General features: G+C 43.6%; 1 protein-coding gene across 1 annotated transcript in view; it reads right to left on the bottom strand.

Annotated features, from left to right (window-relative positions):
- Positions 1-27,221, bottom strand: part of dnah2 (dynein, axonemal, heavy chain 2) — a 609,335-nt gene that overhangs the window by 240,155 nt on the left and 341,959 nt on the right. Inside the window, exons 44-46 of the mRNA XM_072258532.1 lie at positions 7,072-7,208; positions 5,892-6,029; positions 1,915-2,073 (exon numbers count right to left, since the gene is read on the bottom strand). Of these exons, the coding sequence (XP_072114633.1) occupies positions 1,915-2,073; positions 5,892-6,029; positions 7,072-7,208 (434 nt within the window). The remainder of the gene's footprint in view (positions 1-1,914; positions 2,074-5,891; positions 6,030-7,071; positions 7,209-27,221) is intronic.

Below are 27,221 nucleotides of genomic sequence, written 5' to 3'. Positions count from 1 at the left end.
ATGCATCCATCTCTCAAGTAAATACAGATACAAAAAAATCCATTTGCAATCTCCTCCAACTCTTTCAGCTCCACATATTGAAATTCCAGAGGACCAATTTTGTCCCTTGCTATCCTTTTGCTCTTAATATCTTGGGATTCTCCTTCAACTTATCCACTAGAGCTAACTCATGACTTCTTTTAGCCCTCTTGATTTCCTTCTGAAGTGTTTTCTTGCAAGTACCTCCTCAAGTACCTCATTTGCTCCTTCCTGCCTATACCTGCTATGCACATTTTTCTTATTAATATCTACGGCCTCAATAACTTTTGAAAACCAAGGTTTGCTAAACCTGTTGTCTCCCAAAATTTCACTTCTGAAGGCCTCCCACTTATCAAGTACACCTTTGCCAGAAAACAGCCTGTCCCAATCCACAATTGCCAGATCCTTTCTGATACCATCAATACTGGTCTTCCTCCAATTTAGAATATTAGCCCAAGGACCAGACCTATCCTTCTTCATAATTATCCTGAAAGTAATGGCATTATGATCAATAGATGCAAACTGTTTCCCTACACAAACTTCTGTCACCTGCCCTGTCTCATTCCCTAACAGAAGACCCATTATTGCACTCTGTAGCTGGGACCCATATACACTGATAAAGGAAACTTTCCTGAACACACTTGACAACCTATTCCATCCAGCCCTTTATAGGAGTCCTAGTCAAAATGTGGAAAGTTAAAATCACCTCTTATCACAGACTTATGTTTCTTGCAATAGTCTGCTGTCTCTCTACAAATCTGCTTCACTAAATCCCACTGACTATTGGGTGGTTGTAATATAGCCCCATTAATGAGGTCATACCTTTTATATTCCTCTACCCGTAAAGCCTCAGTAGATGAGCTCTCCAGTGCCACCCTTCCCCCTTTAGTCCCTCCCACTCTATCACCCTGGAATATTGAGCTGCCAGTCCTGACCCACCAGCAACCAAATCTCACTAATGACTACAGTACTGATCCATGCCCAAAGTTTATCTGCCTTTCCCACAATACTCATTACATTCAAATATAAACAACTCAGAACATTAGTCCACCAAGCTCAACCTTTCGATTCCTGGTTTTGTTCATAGGCCTACCAACATCTTTCCCCTTAACCACTTCACTATCTGCTCTAACACTCTGGTTCCCATACCCTGCAACTCTACTTTAATCCACGCCCCCACCCTCATGCAGCACTAGCAAAACTTTTCGCAAGGATACTAGTCCCCTTCCAGGTAGAAACTGTCCCATCTGTACACGTCCCACCAATGATCCAAAAATCTGAAGCGCTCCCTCCTGAACCACCCACTTAGCCACTTGTTAAACTGTATGAGCTTCCTATTTCTGGCCTCACTAGCATGTGGAATCAGTAGCAATCCTGAGATCACAACCCAGGAGATTATGCCCTTTAACTTGGCACTTAACTATCTGAACCCTCTTTGCAGGAGCTCATCAAGCTTCATAAGCTATTCATTGGTATTACATGGACCACAACCTCTGGCTGGTGATCTTCCCACTTAAAAATGCTGCTGACTCAATCCAAGATGTCCCTGACCCTGGAATCCAGGAGGCAACACATCATTCAGGAATTTTGTTCTCCTCCACAGAACCCACAGTCTATTCCCCTAACCAATCACTACAGCTCAGCTCTTCTGCCTCCTTTCATCTGACTCAGAGCCAGAGACCTGACCACCTCTTGCAGGTGTAGTTGTCAGGGACACTGGAGGCCTCTCTGCCTTCCCATATCCCGCAAGAGGAGCATTCCACTAACCCTCAGATTGTGTTTGTCAAATGATGCATGTTTCAATGTAGATGTGATAAATAAAACTCATTATAATCATAACGTTAACACGTATCACTACAACTGTTGCCATGTATTGTCCTTGGGTTACTGAATTACCCCATTTTCCACTGTAGCCATGGTCTCGTAGAGCTTGCACAGAGATACCACTCCAGAATGTTCAGCAATAGGGATCAGTTCCTTACAATTTTCTGCCTTGAAACACAGTGTTTTTTCCATGCTTTTCTGAAACATTTCCTGAAGCTGCTCCTGCTCCTCCTGTGGATCACAGGGATAACATGATTCATTAGTGGGCAACAAAGGCAGATGGACCGGAGAGTGAAGAAAGGCCTGTTCTCCACTGTGTGCCTCAGGCCGAGGCTGGAGTAGGTGGTTCATTATCTTGTTCTTGTGTATAGTTGGAAAGAGACTTTACCAAATGTATACAGAGGCATACAGTGCGTTGACTTTCATTCTTAACGGTGAGGAACAGAGGAATCCTGGGGTCCATGTCCATAGATCCCTCAAAATTATCACACAAGTCGACAGGTGTGTGGTATGTTGGGCGACTGGGCTCAGCAGCTGCGAGGACATGTTGCAACTCTATAAAACCCTGGTTAGACCACGCTTGGAGCATAGTGTTCAGTTCTGGTTGCCTCATTACAGGAAGGATGTGGAAGCTTTAGAGAGGGCACAAAGCAGATTTACCAGGGTGCTGCTTGGATTAGAGAGCATGTCTTATGAAGATAGGTTGAGTGAGCTGGGATTTTTCTGTTTGGAGTGAAGGAGGATGAGAGATGACTTGATAGAGGTATGTAAGACGATAAGAGGTATTGATAGAGTAGATAGCCAAAGAATTGTTTCCGAGGGTGGAAATGGCTAAAACAACAGGGCATAATTTTGAGGTGTTTAGAGGAAAGTATAGGGGGGATGGGAATGTCAGAGGTAGGTTTTTTTTTTACACAAACTGGTGGGCGCATGGAGCACCTTGCCAGGGTTGGTGGTAGAGGCAGAAACATTAGGGGCATTTATGAGACTCTTAGGCACATGGATAATAGAAAAATGGAGGCCTAAATGGGAGGAAAGGACTAGATTGATATTAAAATAGTTAAAAGGTCAGCATGACATTGTAGGCCAAAGGCCCAGTACTGTGCTGAACAGATCTACGCTTCTGTGTGGCCTTTGGCAAAAATTTGTAATTTCTCAGTTTAGGTATTCTAATATTTGGATATTGTTAAAACGGTACCTCTAACTCACTTTCTATGTGTTTAAAAGGGACAGAGAGGGCTAATCCCATGAATGGCTCAGGGGTCCAAGAACGCAGATTCACAATGATGGGCAGGAGATGCTGAGCAGATGCAAAGAATACAATTGTCGAATGCAGGGAGGTGGCAATCTGGAATTTCCACCTGTGTGGCTGATGGAAATGAAAGGGAACTGGAGACACCTCAGTGAAAGTAATTTTCAGAGCCATGTGCATATAACAGAGAAATTGGACTGATGGTGCAACAGCACAGACACAACAGATCACACAGCTTCCTCCAGTACTCTATAAATTCATTGACTGAATAAAACATCATATCTGATTTTCTCCCAGTACCACTTAAGTGAAACATTATCAAATGGAGGAGTGTCAATCACATCAATCCTTCCTGACATTAGGAGGGCCATTGCTTACACAGTAGGCCAGAGATGTAACAAGTGGAAGGGGGTTTCATGCAAAGTGAAGCAAAGAGAATAAAACAAAAGTTTCATTCCCCCTCCCCACATGCTGCTCCAATTTTCTTGAACAGACATGCCCAAAGGACTCCTAAGAACATTGATCACTATCGCACAGTACTGGCCCTTCAGCCTACAATATTGTGCCAACCTTTTAATCTACTCTGAGATCAATCTAACTATTCCCTCTTGCACAGCCCCCATTTTTCTAACATCCATGTGCCTACCTAAGAGTCTCTTAGATGTCCCTAGTGTATCAGCCACCACCACCACTCCTGACAGGGTGTTCCACACACCACCACTCTGTGTAAATAAAACTTACCTTTCCCTATACTTTCCTCCAATCATCTTAAAATCATGTCCCCTCATATTAGCCATTTCTGCCCTGGGAAAAAGGCTCCAGCTGCCCACTCAGTTCATGCCTCTTATCATCTGTACATCTCTAGCAAATCACCTGTCATCATCCTTCACTCCAGAGAGAATAGCCACAATTTTCTCGATCTACCCTGATAAGACCTTGCGTTCCTAGATCTTGCCCCAAGGTTGGCTAAAAATATCACTGAGAAATCATTTATTTCTTTTAAAAGAGACACGTGGTTTTGTGTTACAAAACTCCGCCAAAACAACTGTACATTGACTGTGACAATTTCCATATTATGAGTGTGAACTTCACCCACTGTATTTCCGGTGAGTGATTAAAGAAGCGTACTTGTTAGTATAATGCTATTATAGTGCCAATAATCCAGGTTCAATTCCTGCTACTCAGCTGTAAGGAACATAGAACAGGAACAGTTCCTCTGGCCCACAATGGTGTGACAAACCAGCTACAAATCAAAACACACACAAACACTAATCCCTCCTACCTACACCAGGTCCATATCCCTCCATCTTCCTCACATCCATGTGCCCAACCAAACATCTCTTAAATGCCTCTACCACCACACCTGGCAGCGCATTTCAGACTTCTGAGTAAAAAGCTTACCCCTCACATTCCCCTTGAACCTGCCCCCCCCCACCTTCAAAGCATGCTCTCTGGTATCTACTTCAACCCTGGGAAACAGATACTCTCTGTCCACTCTATCTATACCTCTCATAATCTTGTAAACCTCTATCAGATCTCCTCCAGCTTCTCACACTCCAGAACAATCAACCCAAGTTTATCCAGATCTCATGATAGCACATGCCCTTTTAACCAGGCAACCTCTTGAAGCACCTTCAATAACTCCAAAAGACTGAAGTAGGGTAAATACTGAAAGGCTTTTATTCGCTGTACAATATGACCTCCATGCTGAATGTCTGCCCCCGGACTGAGGGAGAGGGGCAAGGCAAAACACCTTTATTCAGGATTCTGTGGGAGGAGCCACAGGGGCAGTCAGCAAAAGGGTGTGTCCAGACAGTTAACCCAGTTATAACATATGTATGGTTTACCACACCTCTCTACTGCCTCTCCAAAGCCTCATTATCCTTCCTATATTAGGTCGACAAGAACTGCACACAAGACTCCAGATGGGCCCGAACCAGAGTTTTATAAAGTTGCAACATAACCTCCTGACCTTTGAAGTCAATGCCTCATCTAATAAAAGCAAGCATTCCATAAGCCTTCTTAACCACTTAACCTGTGTAGCCACTTTCAAGGAGCTATGAACTTGGATCCCAAGATCTCTCTGCTCAGCAACACTGATTTTGCCCTTAACAGTGTATTGTCTTCTTGTATTTGGCTTACTGAGGTGCAACATCTCGAATTTATCTGAGGTAAACTCCATCTGCCATTTCTCAGGAGTTTGTATGTTCTCCTTATGACTGCGTGGATTTCCTCCAGGTACTTCAGTTTTCTCCCATAGTTCAAAGACGTATAGGTTAGCAGGTTAATTAGTCACATAGGGGTAATTAAATGGCATGAGTTTGTTTAGCTGGAAGGTCATGCTGGATCTCCAAATTAAATCCTTGAGATGTGGGCACACTGACAGCAAGGGCAAGGGAGTCACTGCTTTGAAGGGGAGGGGCTGCCTGTGATTGACCAGCTTCACAGGCAATTAGCAACAAATGTACGACATTGTGGGATGGAGTTCCCACAGTGAACAAGTTGGGTTTGTGCTTTAGTCCATCATCTTACAGTCCAACAGCAACACTTCTGAAAACAACAAACTTGAAATGGCATTTAATTGATTCCAGGTTCATGAGTGTGAACTCAGAAGAATAGGGGAAGGTCATGGCTGAGGATGGGAAGGGTTCCCAGTGGAGAGACAAGCCCAACCTTACACTTGTCCATAGATACACGCACCCACAATAAGGAAAGCTCTTGAGCAAGTCTGTGAAAGATTCAATAGATCAGCCAGGTAGACCTTGGGCTTCTACCAACCAAGCATCTTAACAAGTACCTTGGGCCGTTTGTTCAACCACGACTCAACAAATGGTTTCCATCCTAGGTCAGTGTAATCAGTGTAAACCATCCCACAGCGTGAAACTGTGGCAGGAGAGGCCACCGCCAGATTCTCCACCTCAAACAGCAAAGAAACCTGGCAGTAAGAGAGAAAGCACACTGTCAAAGAACCAGGGTGTTCCAAATTACCTCTGGTACGGTTGAAAAATGGTTCACAGATCAGTAGGTCTTAGGTTCAGCTATTCAAGTTCATTTATTGTCATTCAACTATACACATAAATAAAGCTAAACAAAATATCATTCCTCTGGGACCAAGGTACAAATCACAGTACATATAGTCATTCACAGCACATCACACACAAAGTTATGATCCAGCACAAACAGTCACAAAATAGTTATTAACAGAAGTCCCTGAGTGGCATGGTCTGAATACTGACATAAAGTATGAAGTGTATAGTTATGTAAGACAGGATATGATACTGACACAGTGGGGTGGCGGGGTAGAGATATGTCTCTACCAAAGGAGATGTGAGACACTCCTTCCTTCTGCTAGCCTACAGGTCACCCTTGGGCAAGGTGTAGCACCTGCTTAGCAGCCAATCAGAGTCATATTAAGCCATGGAGCAGGTGGTGAATGGTAATTTTGGCAGCCAGTGCATATTACAAGTCCTGGTTATGCGACCACTGGCACCAGGCAGACAATTACTGAAGAGTATTGATAATGGCTGGGGTCAACTGTCTTGAAAAGCCGCTGCCGAGAAGGCAATGGCAAACAACCTCTGTAGAAAAATTTGCCAAGTACAAGCATGGTCATGGAAAGACCATGATTGCCTACCACATAGTACACGGCACATAATGAACGATTATAATAAAACAATGCCACCTTGAGGGCATGTTGCTCTGTTTACTCCCTCCCCCCAGTATCTCTGCACCAGGGCACTGCATGATCCAGTGGGCTCTGTCTATCGTTCATGCACATACTGAATCACAACTACTCAAATACGTTTCACCACTGAATTTGGTGAACAGATCTTCAATATGTCAGAATGAGATCTGATTTTCCTACTCATGGGAGTGGAAAGGCAGAATTGAACTCCAGACACACCACCCTCTGGATGTCCAGAGACAAGGATCCAAGCACTCCACTTCCTTCAAAAGAGGTTGGTGATGGAGCCTACCTGATCGGGCATCGATATCCGCTCCCCATTGATCAATGTCAACACTTTGTTGTCGTCCATGACTGAGTTCATGCTCTCAATCCAGAGCGTGTCCACTGGCCCGTCAAACACAATCCATTTCTCATCTGGTTTCTCATCTGTGAGTAAATCAAAAGTTTTGTTCAAACATTTGCCTCCAGTGGATAGGGCTACAACTATTGATAAGACCACTGTGTTTGATCAATCTGACGGTCAGCTATCACGATCAGCCATTCATAACTCTATACATTGTACTTAAGCACACTATCCATAGCAGCAGGGTGTCCCCTGACCCCAGTCTGGAAGGTACTGATTGATCCGCTGCCTCTGCATTTCCCCACCCAGGTCCTTGCACCTTTGTGCTGTGCAGAGATCTCAGGCTGAGTCCTGAGCACACTTGCTGCTTGTTGAGCAGGTGCGTTTCTCTGGAGGGGCAGTTGAAGAGAGGGCATAATTTAAGGGCAATTGGAGGAAAGTATACAGGGGATGTCAGAGACAAGTTTTCTCTGGTGTGTGTGTGGAACTTGCTGCTGGGGTGTTGGTAGAAGTGGATAAATTCACTGCTTCTTCTTAGACAAATGGAAGATAGAAAATTGGAGGGCTATGTGGGAGGATAGGGTTAGATTGAACAAAGTGCAGGTTAAAAGGTCGGCACAACTTTTTGAGCCAAGAAGCCTGTACTGTGCTGTACTGATCTATGTTCTACTCACAACCCTCCTTAAGGGCATAGTAGATCACTTGGTTTCTATTTCCATCTTCCTGCATAAAAACATTGGCTGCAGTGTTGTAACCAGGTCCACGAAGAATCGTGCTGATGTTAGAAATCTAGAGCAACACACACAAAATGCTACAGGAACTCAGCAAGTCAAGGAGGGGAATAAACAGAAATTCTTCTGCATCCCTGTCCTAACTAAGCTAACCTTTGTTCAAGACAGTTACCCCAGTTTCTAGTGTCTTCAACCTGTTCTCCAGCAACTTTAGATAGTTAGAGACTTTCTCTCAAACACTAGAGGCATATAAAAAGATTAGCTTTATTTGTCACATGTAAATCGAAGCATCAAAACATACAGTAAAATGCATCGTTTGCATCCATAAGGCAGGAGCAGAATTATGCGATTCAGCCCATCAAGTCTGGTCCACCATTCCATCATGGCTGATCCTGAATCTCATTTAAGCCCATACACCTGCCCTCTCACAATATCCCTTGATGCCCCAACCAGTCAGGAATCTATCAACTTCCACTTTAAATATACCCACAGACTTGGCCTCCACCACAGTCTATGGCAGAGCATTCCACAGATTCACCACTCTTTAGCTAAAAAAAATTTCTCCTTACTTCTGTTCTCAAAGGTTGTCCCACAATTTGCCCCTCTAGTTCTGGATACCCCCACCAGATGAAACATTATCTCCACATCCACCTTATCTAGTCCTTTCAATATTTGGTAGGTTGCAATGAGATCCCCCACACATTCTTCTAAATTCCAGTGAGTACAGGCCCAAAGCTGCCAAATGCTCCTTATATGTTAACCATTTAATTCCTGGAATCATCTTCGTAAACCTCCTCTGGACTCTCTCCAATGATAATATATCCTTTCTGAGATACGGGGCCCAGTGCTGTTGACAATACTCTAAGTGCAGCCTGACAAGTGTCTTATAAAGGCTCAGCATTATCTCTTTGTTTTTATATTCTATTCCCCTCAAAATAAATGCCAACATTACATTTGTCCTTTTTTTTTTTTACCACAAACTCAACCTGTCAATTAACCGTCTGGGAGTCTTGCACGAGGACTCCTAAGTCCCTTTGCATTTTGAATTTGAATTTTTTGAATGTTTGAATTTTCTTTCCATTTAGATAATAGTCTGCACTATTGTTCCTTTTACCAAAATGCATTACTGTATCATACATTTCCCAACACTGCATTCCAGCTGCCACTTTTTTACCCATTCTTCCAACTTATGTAAGTCCTGCTGCAATCATATAGCTTCCTCAGCACTACTTACCCCTCCACCTGTCTTCCTATCATTCGCAAACTTTGTCAGAAAGCACTCAATTCCACTATCTAAATCATTGAAAAAAAAAATTTGAAGTAGCGGTTTCAATACTGACCCCAGAGGAACACCACTGGTCACTGGCACCCAACCAGAAAAGGCCCCCATTATTCCCACTCACTTCCTCCTGCCTAACAGCCATTCCCCTATCCATGCCAATATCTTTCCTGTAACATCATAGGATTTTATTTTGTTAAGCAGCCTCTTGTGAGGCACCCTATCAAATGTCTTCTGAAAATCCAAGTAAATGATATCCACTGCCTCTCCTTTGTCCACCCTGCTTGTTACTTCTTCGAAGAACTCCAACAGTTCTGTCAGGCAAGACTTCCCTTCACAGAAACGATGCAGACTATGACTTATTTTATCATCAGCCTCCAAGTACCCCGAAACCTCATCCTTAATAATGGACTTCCAACACTTTCCCAACCACTGAGGTTAGGTTAGCTGGCTTATAATTTCCTCTCTTTTGTCTTCCTCCCTTCTTAAAGAGTGGAGAGACATTTGCAATTTTCTAGTCCTCCGGGATCATGCCAGAATCAAGTGATTCTTGAAAGATCATGACCAATGTATCCATTATCCCTTCAGCAACCTCTCTCAGGACTCTGGGATGTAGTCCATCTGGTCCAGGTGACTTATCCACCTTAAGACCTTTCAGTTTTCCTGGCACTTTATCCTTTGTAATTGCAATGCCATTCACTTCTGCTCCCCAACACTCACGGACCTCTGGCATACAGCTAGTGTCTTCCACAGTAAAGACTGAAGCAAAGTACATATTAAGTTCATCCGCCATTTCTTTGTTCCCTATTACTACCTCACCAGCAGCATTTTCCAGTGGTCCAATATCAATTCTCTCCTCCCTTTTATTCTTTATATAACTGAAAATTTTTAGTATTCTGCTTTATATTATTGGCTAGTTTGCCCTCATATTTAATCTTTTCCCTTATAGTTTTTTAGTTGCCTTTTGTCGAATTTTAAAAGTTTCCCAATCATTCAACTTCTATTCATTTTTGCTACCTTATATGCCCTTTCCTTGGCTTTTATGCAGTCCTTAACTTCCCTTGTCAGCCTCGAATGCCTACTCCTGCCATTTGAGAACTACTTCTTCTGTAGGACATATCTATTCTGAGCCTTGTGAACTATTCTCAGAAACTACTGCCACCTCTGTTTTACCAACATCCTCGCAAGTATCCTCCTCCAATCTACCTGGGCAAGCTCCTCTCTCATGCCTCTGCAATTCCCTTTATTCCATTGCGATACTGATACTTGTGAGTTATGCTGCTCCCTCTCAAGTATGAATTCAATCATATTATCATCACTGCCTCCTAAGGGTTACTTTACATTAAGCTCCCTAATAAAATCTGGGTTATTTCACCTAACATAGCCTTTCTCCAAGTAGGCTTGAGGACAAGCTGCTCTAAAAAGCCATCTCATGGGCATTCAACAAATTCCCTCTTACAATCTGACACCAACATGATTTTTCCAATCTCCTTGCATATTGAAGTCACTCACTACAATTGTGACATTACCCTTATTACATTCCTTTTCCAGCTCCCTTTGCAATCTCAACCCTACATCTTGGCTATGATATGGAGGCCTTTATATGATTCCCATTATGGTTGTTTTTACCCTTGCAGTTTCTTAACTGCACCCACAAAGATTCAACATTCTCTGGCCCTGCGTCAACTCTTTCTAAAGATGGAATTCCTTCTTTTACCAATGGAGCCACACCACCGCCTATGCCTTCCTGTCTGTCCTTTCAATGCAAGGTATATCCTTTGATGTTAAATTCAACTATGACCTACTTTCAGCCACAACTCAGTGATTCCTACAATGTCACACTGACCAATCTCTAATTGCGCCACAAGTTCATCCACCTTATCCTGAATGCTACACACATTTAAATACAGCACCTTCAGTCCTGCATTCTTTGCCCCTATGAATTTTGCCTCAGTGGTACAATTTCACTCTTTGCTCTGTTTGCATTTGTACTCAATCATTGGCTTGTCCTTCCTTACATTCATGTTACACCCATCACCTACTTGTAAACCTGCTGGCTCATTCTCAGCTCTATCATACTGGTTCCCATTCCCCTGCCATATTGGTTTAAAACACTCCCAACAGCTCTCACAAACATGCCACAATATATTGTTCCCCCCTGGATTCAGGTGCAACCCGTCCCTTTTGTACAGGTCACACCTGCCCCAGAAGAGATCCCGATAATCCAGAAATCTGAATCCCTGCCCCCTCCCCCCAGTTCCAATTCTTCAGCCATGCATTTATCCACTACCTCATTCCATTCCTATCCTCACTGCTGGGAGGCGTAGGTGCTCAGCGAAACGGTCTTGCAATCTATGTCGGGTAACAGGCAGAACTAATCCTACACTTGCCCCAATACTTTCTCCCTCACTACTATTCATGGCCCCAAACAGTCCTTCCAGGTGAGGCATCACTTCACCTGTGAGCCTGTTGGGTTAGATGTTGCCTCACCTGGAAGGACTGTAGACTGGGAGACCGCTTTGCTGAGCACCTGGGAGACCCGACGCAGATCAGGAAACTGTTTCGCTGAGCACCTACACTCCATCTGCCAGAAAAAGTGGGATCTCCCAGTGGCCACCCATTTCAATTCCAATTCCCATTCTTATTCTGATATGTCTATCCAAGGCCACCTCCACTGTCATAATGAGGCCATACTTAGGTTGCAGGAACAACACCTTATAGTCAATCTGTGTAGCCTCCAACCTGATGGCATGAACATCAATTTCTCGAACTTCCGGTAACTCCTTCACCATTCCCCATCCCCCTTACCCTCTCTCACCTTTTCTCCTTGCCTGCCCATCACCTCCCATGGTGCTACTCCCCCCTTTTCTTTTTCCATGGCCTTCTGTACTCTTCTATTAGACTCACCGCTTCTCAAGCCCTGTATCTCCTTTACCAATCAACTCTTTACTTCATCCCTTCCCCTTCAGGTTTCACCTATCACCTCGTGCTTCTCTCTTCCCTCCCCCCAGCTTTTAAATCTACTTCTCAACTTTTTTTCTCCAGCCCTGCCAAAGGGTTTCGGCCTGAAACGTCAACTGTACTCTTTTCAATAGATGTTGCCTAGTCTGCTGAGTTCCTCCAGCATTTTGTGTGTGTTGCCTCTGGCATACCTTCTGTAATTTCATCCATCTTAAAATTATGTCCCCTGATATTAGCCACTTCTGTAAAAAAGTCTCTGGCTGTCCACTCAATCTATGTCTCTTACACCTTGTACATCTCTCTCATGTCACCTCTCATCTGTCTTCACTCCAAGGAGAAAAGCCCTAGCTGTTTTAACCTATCCTCATAAAATTGTTGTGTTTTTGTTCCTAGGTCTTGCCCCAAGGTTGACAGAGAATATCACTGAGGAACCATTCATTTCTTTTAAAGAGAGACAGGGAATTTGCTGCTACAAAATTCCTCCGAAACAACAGTACGTTGACTGTGATAATTCCTACACTAAGAATGTGAACTTGTCCCATAACAATTCCACGGAGTGATTAAGGAAGCATAGTGGTTAGTGTAACACTATTACAGTGCCATTAATCTGGGTTCAATTTGCATTGCTGTTTGTAAAGAACACCCAGAGGAAAGCCACACAATCATGGAGAGAATGTGAGGTGACTTGATAGAGGTGACAAGATAATGAGAGGAATTGATCGTGTGGATAGTCAGAGGCTTTTCCCCAGGGTTGAAATGGCTAGCAAGAGAGGGCATAGTTTTAAGGTGCTTGGAAGTAGGTACAGAGGAGATGTCAGGGGTAAGTTTTTTATGCAGAGGATGGTGAGTGCGTGGAATGGGCTGCCGGTGACGGTGGTGGAGGCGGAAATGATAGGGTCTTTTAAGAGACTCCTGGATGGCTACATGGAGTTTAGAAAAATAGAGGGCTATGGGTAAAGCCTAAGGTAGGGACAGCTTTGTGGGCCGAAGAGCCTGTGTTGTGCTGTAAGTTTTCTATGTTTCTAATGTACAAACTCCTTACAGACAGGATGGGAATTGTGCCCTGATCACTGGTGTTGTAAAGCGTTACACTACTGTGCTGCATAGGTTTAAGGTGACAGGGGAAAAGGTTAAAGGAGAGTTATGAGGCAAAGTTCTTTTCACAGTGAGTACAGGTGCCTGGAACACTTTGCCAGGGGAGGTGTTGGAAGCAGAAATGAGAGCAATGTTTAAGATACGTTTAGACAGACAGGGAATGGACTGTATGGACCATGTGCAGGCAGATGGGGTTGGTTTAAACTGGTGATAAGCACATATACAGTGGGCCTGTTTCTGTGCTGTACCTTTCCTCTCAATCCCTTTCAGAATGACGTCTGTCTCTATAAGATCAACTCTCATTCTGCTAAACCCCAATGAACAAAACCTCCTAAACCTCCCCTCATAGTTTCATCAAAACTTGAGACAAAATTGCTTCTTTTTTTTTAAGTTTTCACTGCGTGGTTTTAAAGCTACAACTGGAAACATCTGCTAGTCTAACCATGATATTTAACTTTGCTGGTGTAATGTATCTTTAAAATTATTTTCATCGTTCTCTTTCCCTCTCTGAACCTATATTCCTATGATGCTGCTGCAAGCAAGTTTTTCATTTGTACCTGTATCTCACTGTACTAGTGCATGTGACAATAAACTGAACTGGATTTGAATTTAGGGTTACAACCTTCTGAGAGCTCTGGTCTCTTCATCACCCTGAACTTAATCATGCAGCTCTGTGTATCTTGGGCCCTGCATTCCTCCAGCCCTTCCCAAACCACTCGGTCTTTCGTGTTTTAAGATGCTCCTTAGAGCCTCTCTCACAACCATGTTCCCAGTCACCAACACTATTATTTTCTTCTTTCTGCAGGTAAACATTGTCAATGATTTTGAAGGGAATGTGTTTACTCCACTGGATATGCTCTATAAATGGAACTGATTTTGTGCCAAAGAGTCAATTAAATACTTGAAGGTGAAATATTTCCAGTGATTGCACCAGTTAGAGGATTCTTTCACAAAGCTGATACAGGCAAGGAGAGGTACAATGTCCTCGTCCTGAGCTATAATAATTATCATATTCCCTTTTGGCTTATGATCAAATCAGTCTGCTTAAAGAAACCATAAGACCATAAGACATAGGAACAGAATGCAGCCATTCGGCCCATTGAGTTGCTTCATCATTGCTGGTTTATTTTCCCTCTCATCCACATTCTCCTGCTTTCTCCCTATAACCTCTAACACCCTTACTAATCAAGAACTATCCACTCCGCTTTAAATACACCCAATGACTCGGCCTCCACAGCCATCTGTGGCAATGAATTCCATAGGTTCACCACACCCTGGCTAAGGGAATTCCTCCTCATCTCTGTTCTCAAAGGAAGTCCTTCTATTCTGAGGCTGTGCCCTTTGATCCTAGTCTGTAAATATTCTCTCCATTTGCACTTTCTCTAGGCCTTTCAATATTTGATAGGTTTCAATGAGGTCTCCCTCATTCTTCCAAACTTCAGAGAATACAGGCCCAGAGCCATCAAACGCTCCTCATATGTTAACCCTTCCATTACCAGGATAATTCTTATGAACCTCTTCTAGACGTTCTCCAATGCCAGCACATTCTTTCTAAGATAAAGGGCTCAGAAAGCTGAAACAGGTCAAACCCCCACAAAAGCTGCAGCTTAACTTCTAAGGAAGCACAATTGAAACCATCCTGACCAACAGTGCCACCGTGTGGTATGCCAGCTGCACAGCCGCTGAGCGACAAGACCTGCATCACGTGGTGAAGGCGGCTCAGCGGATTGTCAGGATGCAGCTCCCACGACTGGACACCATCTATTCCAGCAGACTCAGGAGGACAGCGATCAGCATAACCAGAGATACCACACACCCCGGCCACTCCCTGTTTGACCCACTGCCATCCAGCAAAAGGTTCAGGACACTAAAAACCAGAATAGACTGAGGAACAGCTTCTGTCCTAGAGCTGTGGCCTCCATCACACCACTCCCACAGAACAATGACTGAAACTGTGAGCTCACACATGCACAAGGACTCAAATACTTGCACTAACGGCACTTTGTGCATTACTGTAATGACAATAAGATCATTCAATTCAATTCAAAATGCCTTGCAATACTTCAAATGTAGTCTGGCCAATGCCTTAAAGACTCAGCATTATATCCTTGCTTTTATATTTTAGTCCTCTTGAAATTAGATCAAACAGTCATTGAAGAACAATTACACTGAGCATAGTGTTGGATATGAAAATAAATAAATAAATGGAGACACCCAACCTGCTGGGGAAGGTTAAATGATGACCCGTATCAGCTACAGGAATGGCCCAACACTGAGCAACATCTGCAAAATTAAACCAGGTCACAACCATAGGAGGCCGACATGAAAATAAATTATTAAGCAATACAAATTATCCTAAAATCACATAAACAGGTGGAGGGAGAAATTCATTCATGGAATCCTCTGGGCTAGCTGCATGGTTTCTCTCATTCTGAGCTGTCACCAGGTACTGTGGAGAGCCAAAATTAAACTGATGGCCAACCGACCGAGTCAGCGGCAAGGTAAATGAGAAATGGTGCAATACAGCTTAACCTGGAAATTAAATAAATAATGCATTGTTTACCAGCTACAGATGATTTTATCAAATAGCAGAGATTAACCACTTCAGAGTTGCTCTGCACATCTGTGTGAGCTATAGGGGCGTTCAATGACAAGGTGCCCCAGACACACAACACTGAAACAAGCAGCTAATCCATTTGGAACAAATCACAATCCTCTGCACCCTTTGGAATTGAACTCTCCCTTAATCAATTTCACAGCCTGTGTTAGTGGGGCCTCATATAAGACCATAAGACAAAGGAGCAGAAGTAGGCCATTCAGCCCATCGAGTCTGCTCTGCCATTTTATCATGAGCTGATCCATTTTCTCCTATTCAGTCCCACTCCCCCACCTTCTCACCATAACCTTTGATGCCCTGGCTACTCAGATACCTATCAATCTCTGCCTTAAATACACCCAATGACTTGGCCTCCACTGCTGCCCGTGGCAACAAGTTCCATAGATTCACCACACTCTGACTAAAAAAATTTCTTTGCATTTCTGTTCTGAAAGGGCGCCCTTCAATCCTTAAGTCGTGCCCTCTCATACTAGACTCCCCCATCATGGGAAACAACTTTGCCACATCCACTCTGTCCGTCCCTTTCAACATTCAAAATGTTTCTATGAGGTCTCCCCTCATTCTTCTAAACTCCAGGGAATACAGTCCAAGAGCAGACAAACGTTCCTCATATGTTAACCCTCTCATTCCCGGAATCATTCTAGTGAATCTTCACTGCACCCTCTCCAACGTCAGCACATCCTTTCTTAAATAAGGAGACCAAAACTGCCCACAGTACTCCAAGTGAGGTCTCACCAGCGCCTTATAGAGCCTCAACATCACATCCCTGCTCCTATACTCTATTCCTCTAGAAATGAATGCCAACATTGCATTCGCCTTCTTCACTACTGACTCAACCTGGAGGTTAACTTTAAGGGTATCCTGTACGAGGACTCCCAAGTCCCGTTGCATCTCAGAACTTTGAATTCTTTCCCCATTTAAATAATAGTCTGCCCGTTTATTTTTTCTGCCAAAGTGCATAACCATACACTTTCCAACATTGTACTTCATTTGTCACTTCTCTGCCCATTCTTCCAATCTATCCAAGTCTCTCTGCAGACTCTCCGTTTCCTCAGCACTACCAGCCTCTCCACCTATCTTCGTATCATCAGCAAACTTAGCCACAAAGCCATCTATTCCATAATCCAAATTGTTGATGTACAATGTAAAAAGAAGCGGCCCCAACACTGATCCCTGCAGAACACCACTGGTAACCGGCAGCCAACCAGAATAGGATCCCTTTATTCCCACTCTCTGTTTCCTGCCAATCAGCCAACGCTCTATCCACGTATGTAACTTTCCCGTAATTCCATGGGCTCTTATCTTGTTAAGTAGCCTCATGTGTGGCACCTTGTCAAAGGCCTTCTGAAAATCTAAATATACAACATCCACTACATCTTCCTTGTCTAGCCTACTGGTAATTTCCTCAAAAAAATTGTAATAGGTTTGTCAGGCAGGATTTTCCTTCAAGGAATCCATGCTGAGTTCTGCCTATCTTGTCATATACCTCCAGGTACTCTGTAACCTCATCCTTGACAATCGACTCCAACAACTTCCCAACCACGGATGTCATTTCCTTTTTGCTTCCTTGCCCCCTTCTTAAATAGCGGAGTGACATTTGCAATCTTCCAGTCCTCCGGAACCATGCCAGAATCTATCGACTTTTGAAAGATCATCGCTAATGCCTCCGCAATCTCCACAGCTACTTCCTTCAGAACACGAGGGTGCATTCCATCTGGTCCAGGAGATTTATCTACCTTTAGCCTATTCAGCTTCCTGAGTACTTTCTCTGTCATAATTGTGACTGCGCACACTTCTCTTCCCTGCCACCCTTGAGTGTCCAGTATACTGCTGTCTTCCTCAGTGAAGACTGATGCAAAATACTTGTTCAGTTCCTCTGCCATCTCCTCATCTCCCATTACAATTTCTCCAGCATCATTTTCTATCGGTCCTATATCTACTCTCACCTGTCTTTTACTCTTTATATACTTGAAAAAGCTTTTAGTATCCTCTTCGATATTATTTGCTAGCTTCCTTTCATAGTTAATCTTTTCTCTCTTAATGACCTTCTTGGTTTCCTTTTGTAAGGTTTTAAAAACCTCCCAATTCTCTCTCTTCCCACTAATTTTTGCTTCCTTTTGCTTTGGCTTTGACTTCTCTTGTCAACCACGGTTGCATCCTTTTTCCACTCGAAAATCTCTTCTTTTTTGGAATATACCTGTCTTGCACATTCCTCATTTCTCGCATAAACTCCAGCCACTGCTGCTCTGCTGTCTTTCCCACCAGTGTCTGTTTCCAGTCAACTTTGGCCAGTTCCTCTCTCATGCCACTGTAATTTCCTTTACTCCACTGAAATACCGACACATCAGATTTCGGCTTCTCTTTTTCTAATTTCACAGTGAACTCAATCATGTTATGATCACTGCCTCCTAAGGGTTCCTTCACCTCAATCTCTCCAATCACCTCCGGTTCATTACACAATACCCAATCCAGTACAGCCGATCCCCTAGTAGGCTCAACAACAAGCTGTTCTAAAAAGCCATCTCGCAGACATTCTACAAATTCTCTCTCTTGAGATCCAGTGCCGATCTGATTTTCCCAATCCACTCGCATGTTATAATCCCCCACAATTATCATAACACTGCCCTTCTGACAAGCCTTTTCTATTTCCAGTTGTAATTTGTAGTCCACATCCCTGCAGCTGTTTGGAGGCCTATAAATAACTGCCATCAGGGTCCTTTTACCCCTGCTATTTCTTAGCTCAACCCATAAAGATTCTGCACCTTCCAATCCTATATCACCTCTTTCTAATGATTTAATATCATTTCTTACCAATAAAGCCATGCCTCCCCCTCTGCCTACCTTCCTATCCTTCTGATACACAGTGTATCCTTGGACATTCAGCTCCCAGAGACATGCATCCTTTAGCCATGTCTCAGTGATGGCCACAATATCATACCTGCCAATCTGTAGCTGTACAACAAGATCATCCACCTTATTCCTTATGCTGCGTGCATTTAAGTACAACACCTTAAGACCAGTATTTGATACTTTTTGCTTTTTGGGGTGTCCCAGACCCACCCCACATATCACCCACAAAACCCAGGCTAAATCTGAGGAAGCCCTGTATTGCACTGAGGGGTTGTTCTGTCCCAAAGCAAGCTTGAGGGAGCATGGAGGAGGGGCTGTGTATCAGAGAGAGATCAATAAGGGAGGGCTGGACTGTAGGTGGGGCTGTCACTCAGGTGTGATTTTAAACCTTGGCTCTGTTGTACACAAAAAACTGCCACTGCCATTGCCCTGCAGTCGATATTTATCCTTCAGCCGGTGAAAGCACAGGTACTGATGATCATCACACTGCTGGTTGTGGGAGCTTGCTGTATGTCGGATTCCGTACTCCTACCTTGCCACAGTGTCTATACTGCATTTCACAAATACTTCTTACAGGACTGTGAAGCACTTGGAGATGCACTGAGCTTGCTGTTGGTGTTGCTTTGACATTTAGACCCCTCCACTAGCTAACCTTCTTAAATTAGGTCCAAAGCCCAGAGTTCAAATTTAACGTAGAGCAATACAGCACAGTACAGGGTTTTCAGCCCAAACGTTGTGTGGACCTTCTAACCTACTCCAAGATCAATCTAATTCTTCCCTCCACATAGCTCTCCATTTTACTGTCATCTATATGTTTATCTAAGAGTCTCTTAGAGGCACCTGATGTATCTGCCTCAACCACCATCCCAGCAGGGCGCTCCATGCACCCACCACTTTGTGTAAAAAGCCTACCCCTGACATCCACCCTATACCTTCCTCCAATCACCTTAAAATTATGACCCCTTGTTTAAACTGTTTCCGCTCTGGGAAAACATATCTGGCTGTCCACTCGGTCAATGCCTCTTATCTTCTTGTAGACCTCTATCAAGTTACCTCTCATCCTCCTTTGCTCCAAAACAGAAAAGCCTTAGCTCACTCAACATATCTTCATAAGACATGCTCTCTAATCCAGACAGCATCCTGGTAAATCTCCTCTGCACCCTCTCTAAATCTCCTACATCCTTCCCATAATGAGGCGACCAGAACTGAACAGAATACTCCAAGCATGGTCTAACCAGGGTTTTGTAGAGTTGCAACATTATATTGCAGCTCTTGAACTCAGTTCCCCAACATACCATACCCCTTCTTAACAACACTATCGACACGCAACAACTTTGAGGGATCTATGGACATGGACTCCAGGCTCCGTCTGTTACTCCGCACTGCAAAGAACCCTGACATTAACCACCATGTTCCACACACCCACTTTCCCTAAGCAAAATATTTTTACAAACTTAAAAACTTGCCTTTGACATCCTCATATTTGGTCTTGTCTCCCTTTCTCCTCACTTTGTATGCTCCGAGCCAGTGGACCGGGCGTTAAGTCTTACATATTACTCCTGTCCTTCCACTTCCACTATCCAACAAACCAATGGACAAAGCCAACAGCTACCAGATCCATGTGTCAAGCCGCTGTGAACTTTCTTGTGCTGATCTCAGCAGAGTCTGTGCACTGGACAAGTGGTCGTCTACCATGGATCAGAGAAGGTGATTTCTGAGGCCCACCTCCATCAGGCTAGGGTGATATAAGGATAGGAGGTGTGAGTGATCCCCCTAGTCTAACAATCAAATTAAAAAGACTGTGCATTCATCCACAGAATTTTAAAATGAGTATCATGCTTGCCTGATCCTTCTAAATGCTTTCCCCTTGTAGCCTTCTCTCAAAATCAGTCTCCAGGTGTACCTTCCACATCAGACACTTCCTCGCTTATTTGTTATCTTTTTGCACTACTTACTTAATTTAAATTTTTTAGAAATACACGATGTTACAATAATATATATACAGTTTGTAATACATTGCACTGCTGCCACAAATCAACAAATTTCATGACATGTCTGTGATAATAAACCGGATTCTGATTCTACAGGCTTGCAGATTGATAGGTTATTGATTAGTGAGGGTGTCAAAGGTTACGGGGAGAAGGCAGGAGAATGGGATTGAGAGGGATAATAAATCAGCCTTGAAGGAATGGTGGAGCAGACTCGATGGGCTGAATGGCCTAATTCTGCTATGTCTTATGGAAGCCCAAGGTGATGTACACAGTGACACAGAGGATGTTTCTAAGGGGCATTAAGGACCTTCAGCATCTTGGAGAAGATACTGTACAGGAGCCTGACGACCCACACTCAACGCTTCTTCCCTCCGCCATCAGAAATCTGAACAATCCATCAGCACCACCTCACTGTCCCTTTCTGCAGTATTTATTTATTGTAACAAAGTCAATTTTTATGTATTACACTGTATGCTGCCACAAAACAGCAAATTCACGATATATGAGGGGTGATTGATAAGTTCGTGGCCTAAGGTAGAAGGAGTCAATTTTAGAAAACCTAGCACATTCATTTTTCCTACATGTACACACTTAGTCCAGCGGTCATGGAGCATACGGATCCCTCCTTTGTAGAAGTCGGCGTCTTGGACCTCCAGAAGTGGTCCACAGCAAGGGTGATTGATAGGTTCGTGGCCTGAGGTAGAAGGAGATGAGTTATTAACTTCAAACTTTCTGCATTATCACTCAAAGAGTTGAACTGCACGTGCATCTAATGAGAGCTGTATAACTCATCTCCTTCTACCTTGGGCACGAACTTATCAATCTCCCCTGCTATGGACCACCTGGAGGTCCAGGACACTCTCGTTACATGCACGTGCAGTTCAACTCTGAGTGATAATGCAGAAAGTTTGAAGTTAATAACTCATCTCCTTCTACCTTAGGCCATGAACTTATCAATCACCCCTGTTGTGCTCCACTTCTACAAAGAAGGGATCCACGACCGCTGGACTAAGTGTGTACATGTAGGAGGGGACTATGTTGAAAATAAATGCGCTAGGTTTTCTAAAATTGACTCCTTCTACCTTAGGCCATGAACGTATCAATCACCCCTCGTATGTTAGTGCTAATAAACTTGATTCTAGTTCTCAGAACAACACTCCAGCCAGATGCTCTGGTACCACATCAGAGTGCAGCTCACTTTCTGACCCAGTTCTCCCTCAGCACACTTCCCCAACGTGGCATCACTCCCTCAGTACAGCCCCTCCCACAATCACCCCTCAGTGCGATACTATCATCCTGTCATCCCTTGGACCCCTGTCTGCTCTCTAGTGCACAAGAAGCACTACAACAAAGACAACTTGGGTGTTAGATAGTATTGTATTAGAGTACAGAATTGCCATTTTTTCTTGCAAATTAATTTTCCTATGCTTCCTTGTTTTTTTATATGATCATCCATATACATGTAATTATTCAGTGAATTTTCCAGTAACTATTTTTCCAGGGTAAAAATGTCCAATACGAGAGGACGTGCATTTATGCTGAGAGGTGGAAAGTTTAATTAAAGGCAAAAAAATCGTTTTTATGCAGCGTGGTAGGTGCCTGGAACACACTATTAGGAATGGTGGGCAAGCAGAGCGGCCATTGTGTGAATGGATCAGTGCTAAAGTGGGAAGGTTTTGAATCAACAGGCTTGGGTGAGGCAAGTTCCTGGTAATTTTAGTCTTCTTCATTCTTCCTCACAGTTAGTGAGTGAGGATGGCTCCAGGGCTGTGTTGTGTTCTTTAAGTGAGATGTGGGAATTCTGGGTGACCTCCAGCCTCTCAGATATACAGGTGCACTAAGCTGCAACTCCTCAAGAAATGCATTAAGGAAACAGAGCTGAAGCTCGATGACCTTTGGCTCATAGGGGAAACTGAAGAAGTGATAGATAGGAGCTACTGGGAGATAGCAAAAAGCAGGTATCTGGGTGATGGTTAGAAGAGGGAAAGGGAATAGACAGCTAATACAGAGTACCCCTGTGGCCATTCCTATCAATAATAGGTATAGCACTTTGGATACTGTTGAGGCTAGGAAGCAACCAACTAGGAGGGAGCCGAAGCGACTGCGCCTCTGACAGTGAATCTAGTTCTGTGGCTCTGAAGGGAATGTGGGAGAAGAGGACCACAATATTAACAGGGAATTCCATAGTTAGAGGAGTAAGGATGAGATTCTGTGGACATGAAAAGGATACCCAGATGGTATGTTGCCTTCCAGGTACCAGGATCTTGTAGCACAGTTAGAGATTGGCAGGTATCACAGTGTGGGCATCACTGAAAGAAGATCATAGTTGGGAGCTTACCATCCAAGGATGCACATTATATCGAAAGGGCAGCCAGATCAGCAGAGGGCGGGGGGTGGCTCTGTTGGTAAAAAATTAAATCAAATCCTTAGGAAGAGGTGACATAGGATCAAGAAGATGCAGAATCTTTGTGGGGGTGTTAAGAAACTGCAAGGGTATAAAGATCTATGAGAGTTATATACAGGCCTCTGAACAGTGGCCAGGATGTGGGCTACAAATTACAGCAGGAGATAAAAAATACATGTCAAAAGGGCAATATTACGATAATCATGGGGAATTTCAATATTCAGGTATATTAGGAAAATCAGATTGGTGCTGGATCCCAAGAGAGGAAATTTGTAGAATTCCTACAAGTTGGCTTTTAGAGCAGTTTTTGGTTGAGCCCACTAGGGAAAAGGCCATTTTGGATTGGGTGTTGTGTAATGAACCGGATTTGATTAGGGAGCTTATGGTAAAGAATCCCATTAGAAGCAATGATCATTAGATTTCATCCTGCAATTTGAGTGGGAGAAGCTAAAGTCAGATGTAAGTCGAGGGAAGGAAAGTACAGTGGATTAAAGGGAATTATAAATGCATGAGAGGGGAGCTGGCCAAAGTTGACAGGAGGGGGACACTAGCAGGAATGATGGCAGAACAGCAATGGCTGGAGTTACAGCAAGAAGTTTGGAGGCACAGGATAGATACATCCCAAAGAAGAAGAACTATTCTAAAGGCAGGATGACATAACTGTGATTGACAAGGGAAGTCAAAGACAACATAGAAGTGTGGGCATATGATATAGCAAAAATTGCTGGGAAGGTAGAAGATTGAAAAGCATTTAAGAACCAACAGAAGGCAACTAAAAAAAACCATAAGGATGGAAATGATGGAATACAAAAGTAAGCTAGCCCATAATAAAAAAGAAGATACCAAAAGTTTTTTTGCAGATATATAAAGAGTAAAAGAGAGATGAGAGTCCCATATCAGACTGCTGGAAAATGACGCTGGAGAGGTAGTAATGGTGGTCAAGGAATTGGCAGATGAACTAAATAATTATTTTGCATCCATCTTCACTGTAGAAGGCACTAGCCATATGCCATAAGTTTAAGTGTGTCAGGGGGCAGAAGCGAGTGTGATTGCTATTACTAGGGAGAAGGTGCTTTGGAAGCTGAAAAGTCTGAAGGTAGAAAAGTCACCTGGATCAGATGGACTACATCCTAGGGATTCTGAAAGAGGCAGCTGAAGAGACTGAAGAAGCATTTGTAATGATCTTCCAAGAATCATTAGATTCTGGCATGGTTCTGAGGACTGGAAAATTGCAAATGTCTCTCCACTCTTCAAGAAGGGAAAGTGGCAGAAGGAAGGAACTTATAGGCCAGTTCGTTTTTCACTAGTTGGGAAGATACTGGAGTCAATTATTCAGGATGAAATCACAAGTTACTTGGATACAGATGATAAAATGCACATGGTCTGTGTTGGGACCACTTCTTTAAACATTGTATGTCAACGATTTGGACAACGGAATTAATGGCTTTGTGGCCAAGTATGCGGATGATACGAAAATATGTGGAGGGGCAGATCATCTTGAGGAAGTAAAGAGGCGGCAGAAGGACTTGGACAGATTGGAAGAATGGGCAAAGAAGTGGCAGAAGTAAAATAGCGTCAGAAAGTGTATGATCATGGACTTTGGCAGACGGAACAAAAACGTAGATTATTTTTGAAGCAGGCAGAAAATTCAAAGATCTGAGGTGCAAAGGGTCAAGGGAGTCCTCATGTAGGGTTCCCTGAAGGTTAGCTTGCAGGTTGAGTCTGTGATGAGGAAGGCAAATGCAATGTTAACATTTATTTCAAGAGGACTAGAATATTAAATAAATGAGCAGCTTAGAGCCCCTTATCCAAGAAACGATGTACTGATGTTGGAAAGGGTTCTGAGGATGTTCAGGAGAATGATTCCAGGAGAGAAAGAGTAATCACTTGAGCAGCATTTGGTGGCTCTGTGCCTGTACTAGCTGTAATTTAGAAGAATGAGGAGGGTTCTCATTGAAATCAATCGAATATTGAAAAGCCTAGACAGAGTGTATGTGGAGATGATGATTCCTAGAATGGGTGAGACTAGAACCAGAAGGCACAGCCTCAAAATCCATGGTCGTCTCTTTAGAATGAAGTTGAGGAGAAATTTCTTTTGCCAGATGATGATGAATATGTGAAATTCTGGCTGTGTGTATTTAAGGCAGAGATTGATAGGTTCTTGATTAGTCAGGGTGTGAAAGGTTATTGGGAGAAGGCAGAAGAATATGGTTGAGAGGGAAATGGATCCGCCATGATGAAATGGCAGAACAGGCTCGATAGGCTGAATGGCCTAATTCTACTTCTATCTCATATGGTCTTACAGTCCAATAGAGGTGTTTAAGATGCTTTTAGACAGACTGGCTGCCTAAATAGTTGGCTGTCTCCAGCACATCCCAAGGTTGTGTTGGTTATTAACATAAACAACATATTTCACTGTATGTTTGATGAACATGTGACAAATAAATCTGAATCTACCCATGAATGTGAAGGAAATAGAAAGATATGGATTGTGTGCAGGCAGAAAGGAGTTAGTTTAATTTGGCATTGTGTTTGGCACAGACGTGGTGGCCCATGCTGTGCTGTTCAGTGTTGTGTTTCTGTTGATGCTGCTGTTGCTGTGTACAAACCTGAATGCCACACAGCAAACTGCTCTCCAGTGGCTAGAGAAGGCTTTATGGCATTATCAAAGAGATGTGAAATGAAGTCTGCGCTGTGCAAGTCGTTCCCCCTAACACTGTAGGCAAACACAGCCCATGCCTTTAAATCGAGCCTTTAATTGCACTGGTGTTAACATCTCCTATTTCCATTCAAACCTTAAGTATCTTTACTCTCCAGTGCAAGGTGAGAGATTCGTGGGGTGAGGAATGCTCAACAGTTCATTGTCAATGACACAGAAGTGGTGGTGGGAGGGGTGGAAATTTGTCAAGTTGCAGTGATGTTACACATGGGAACCAACAGGCTCAAGGAGGACGGACTCTGTGATCGATATGCACAATAAATTAGACGACATTCTCCTTCTGGGCACCTACGCTGCATGTTCATGTCCTCACTCACATCATCGTTCACCTTCTCTCTCCAGAGCCACTTTGATTCAGTAGCTAGTAAACGTTTTATACACAGTACTGTTTTTAAATGGAGGGGGGAGAACGGCTGGAGTTAACTTATTAGTGTGGGGAGAAAACAAAACATACAGATACCTTCTGAACGGAAAGGACTGCAGTTATTTAGCACCTTTTACAACCTCCACAGGGCAGGAAGCCAGAAACTGAGGACTCAATAAAGTGACAGGCAGAGCCTTAAGGGAAGGTACCTTCACAGCAAGTTGGTGTAGGGAGGCACAGTAGTGTAGCGGTTAGTGCAATCACACTACAGCACTAGCAATCAGAAATCGGGGTTCAATTCCCACCATGTCAAGTCCTGAGCCCCGAGTCTGTGAATTTCAGCGAGTCCAGAGGGAAAATCGGAGGCTCAATGTCTGCAAATCCACAAGTCCGCTGAAGGCTGGAGGCCGAAGGAGACAGCTTGTCCTGGAGTTAAATGGCTCTGTAGGTGCGTGGTGGGTGGGTGGTACACATAATGCATCCTGAGCAGTGAGTTCACTCTTAGCTGCCTCATTATAAGAACAAGGTGGAAGCTTTAGAGAGGGCTCAGAGGAGATTTGACAGGATGCTGCCTGGATTGGAGAGCTTGTCTTATGAAGATTGTTTGACGAAACCAGGTCTTTTCTCTTTGGAGTGAAGGATGCTGGGAGGTGACTTGACAGAGGCATACAAGATAATAAGAGGCAGAGGTCAAGTGGACATCCCTTTTCCCCAGGGCAGAAATGGCTAATATGTGAGGGCATATGTTGAAGGTGATTGGAGGAATTATAGGGGTGGATGTCAGAGGTAAGTTTTTTTTACACAGAGTAGTGGATGTGTTGATGCCAGGGGTGGTGGTGGAGGCAGATATATTAGAGACATTTAAGAGATATTTGATGTAGATAGAGAAATGGAAGGCAATGTGGGAGGAAAGGCCTAGATTGATCCTGGAATAGGTTGGCACAGCATTGTGAGTGGATGGGCCTGTGCTGTTGCTGCAATGTTCAGTGTTCTATGTTTCATGTAGGCACACTTCTGCACTCATCCCAGTGTTTCCTCCTGGTCCCCATAAGTCCTTTCTCTGCAGTTCTACCCCTCACTTACAC

The sequence above is a fragment of the Mobula birostris genome, chromosome 5 (assembly GCF_030028105.1).
Source record: "Mobula birostris isolate sMobBir1 chromosome 5, sMobBir1.hap1, whole genome shotgun sequence".
Taxonomy (NCBI): Eukaryota; Metazoa; Chordata; class Chondrichthyes; order Myliobatiformes; family Myliobatidae; genus Mobula; species Mobula birostris.
This window is presented reverse-complemented; position numbering and strand designations above follow the sequence as displayed.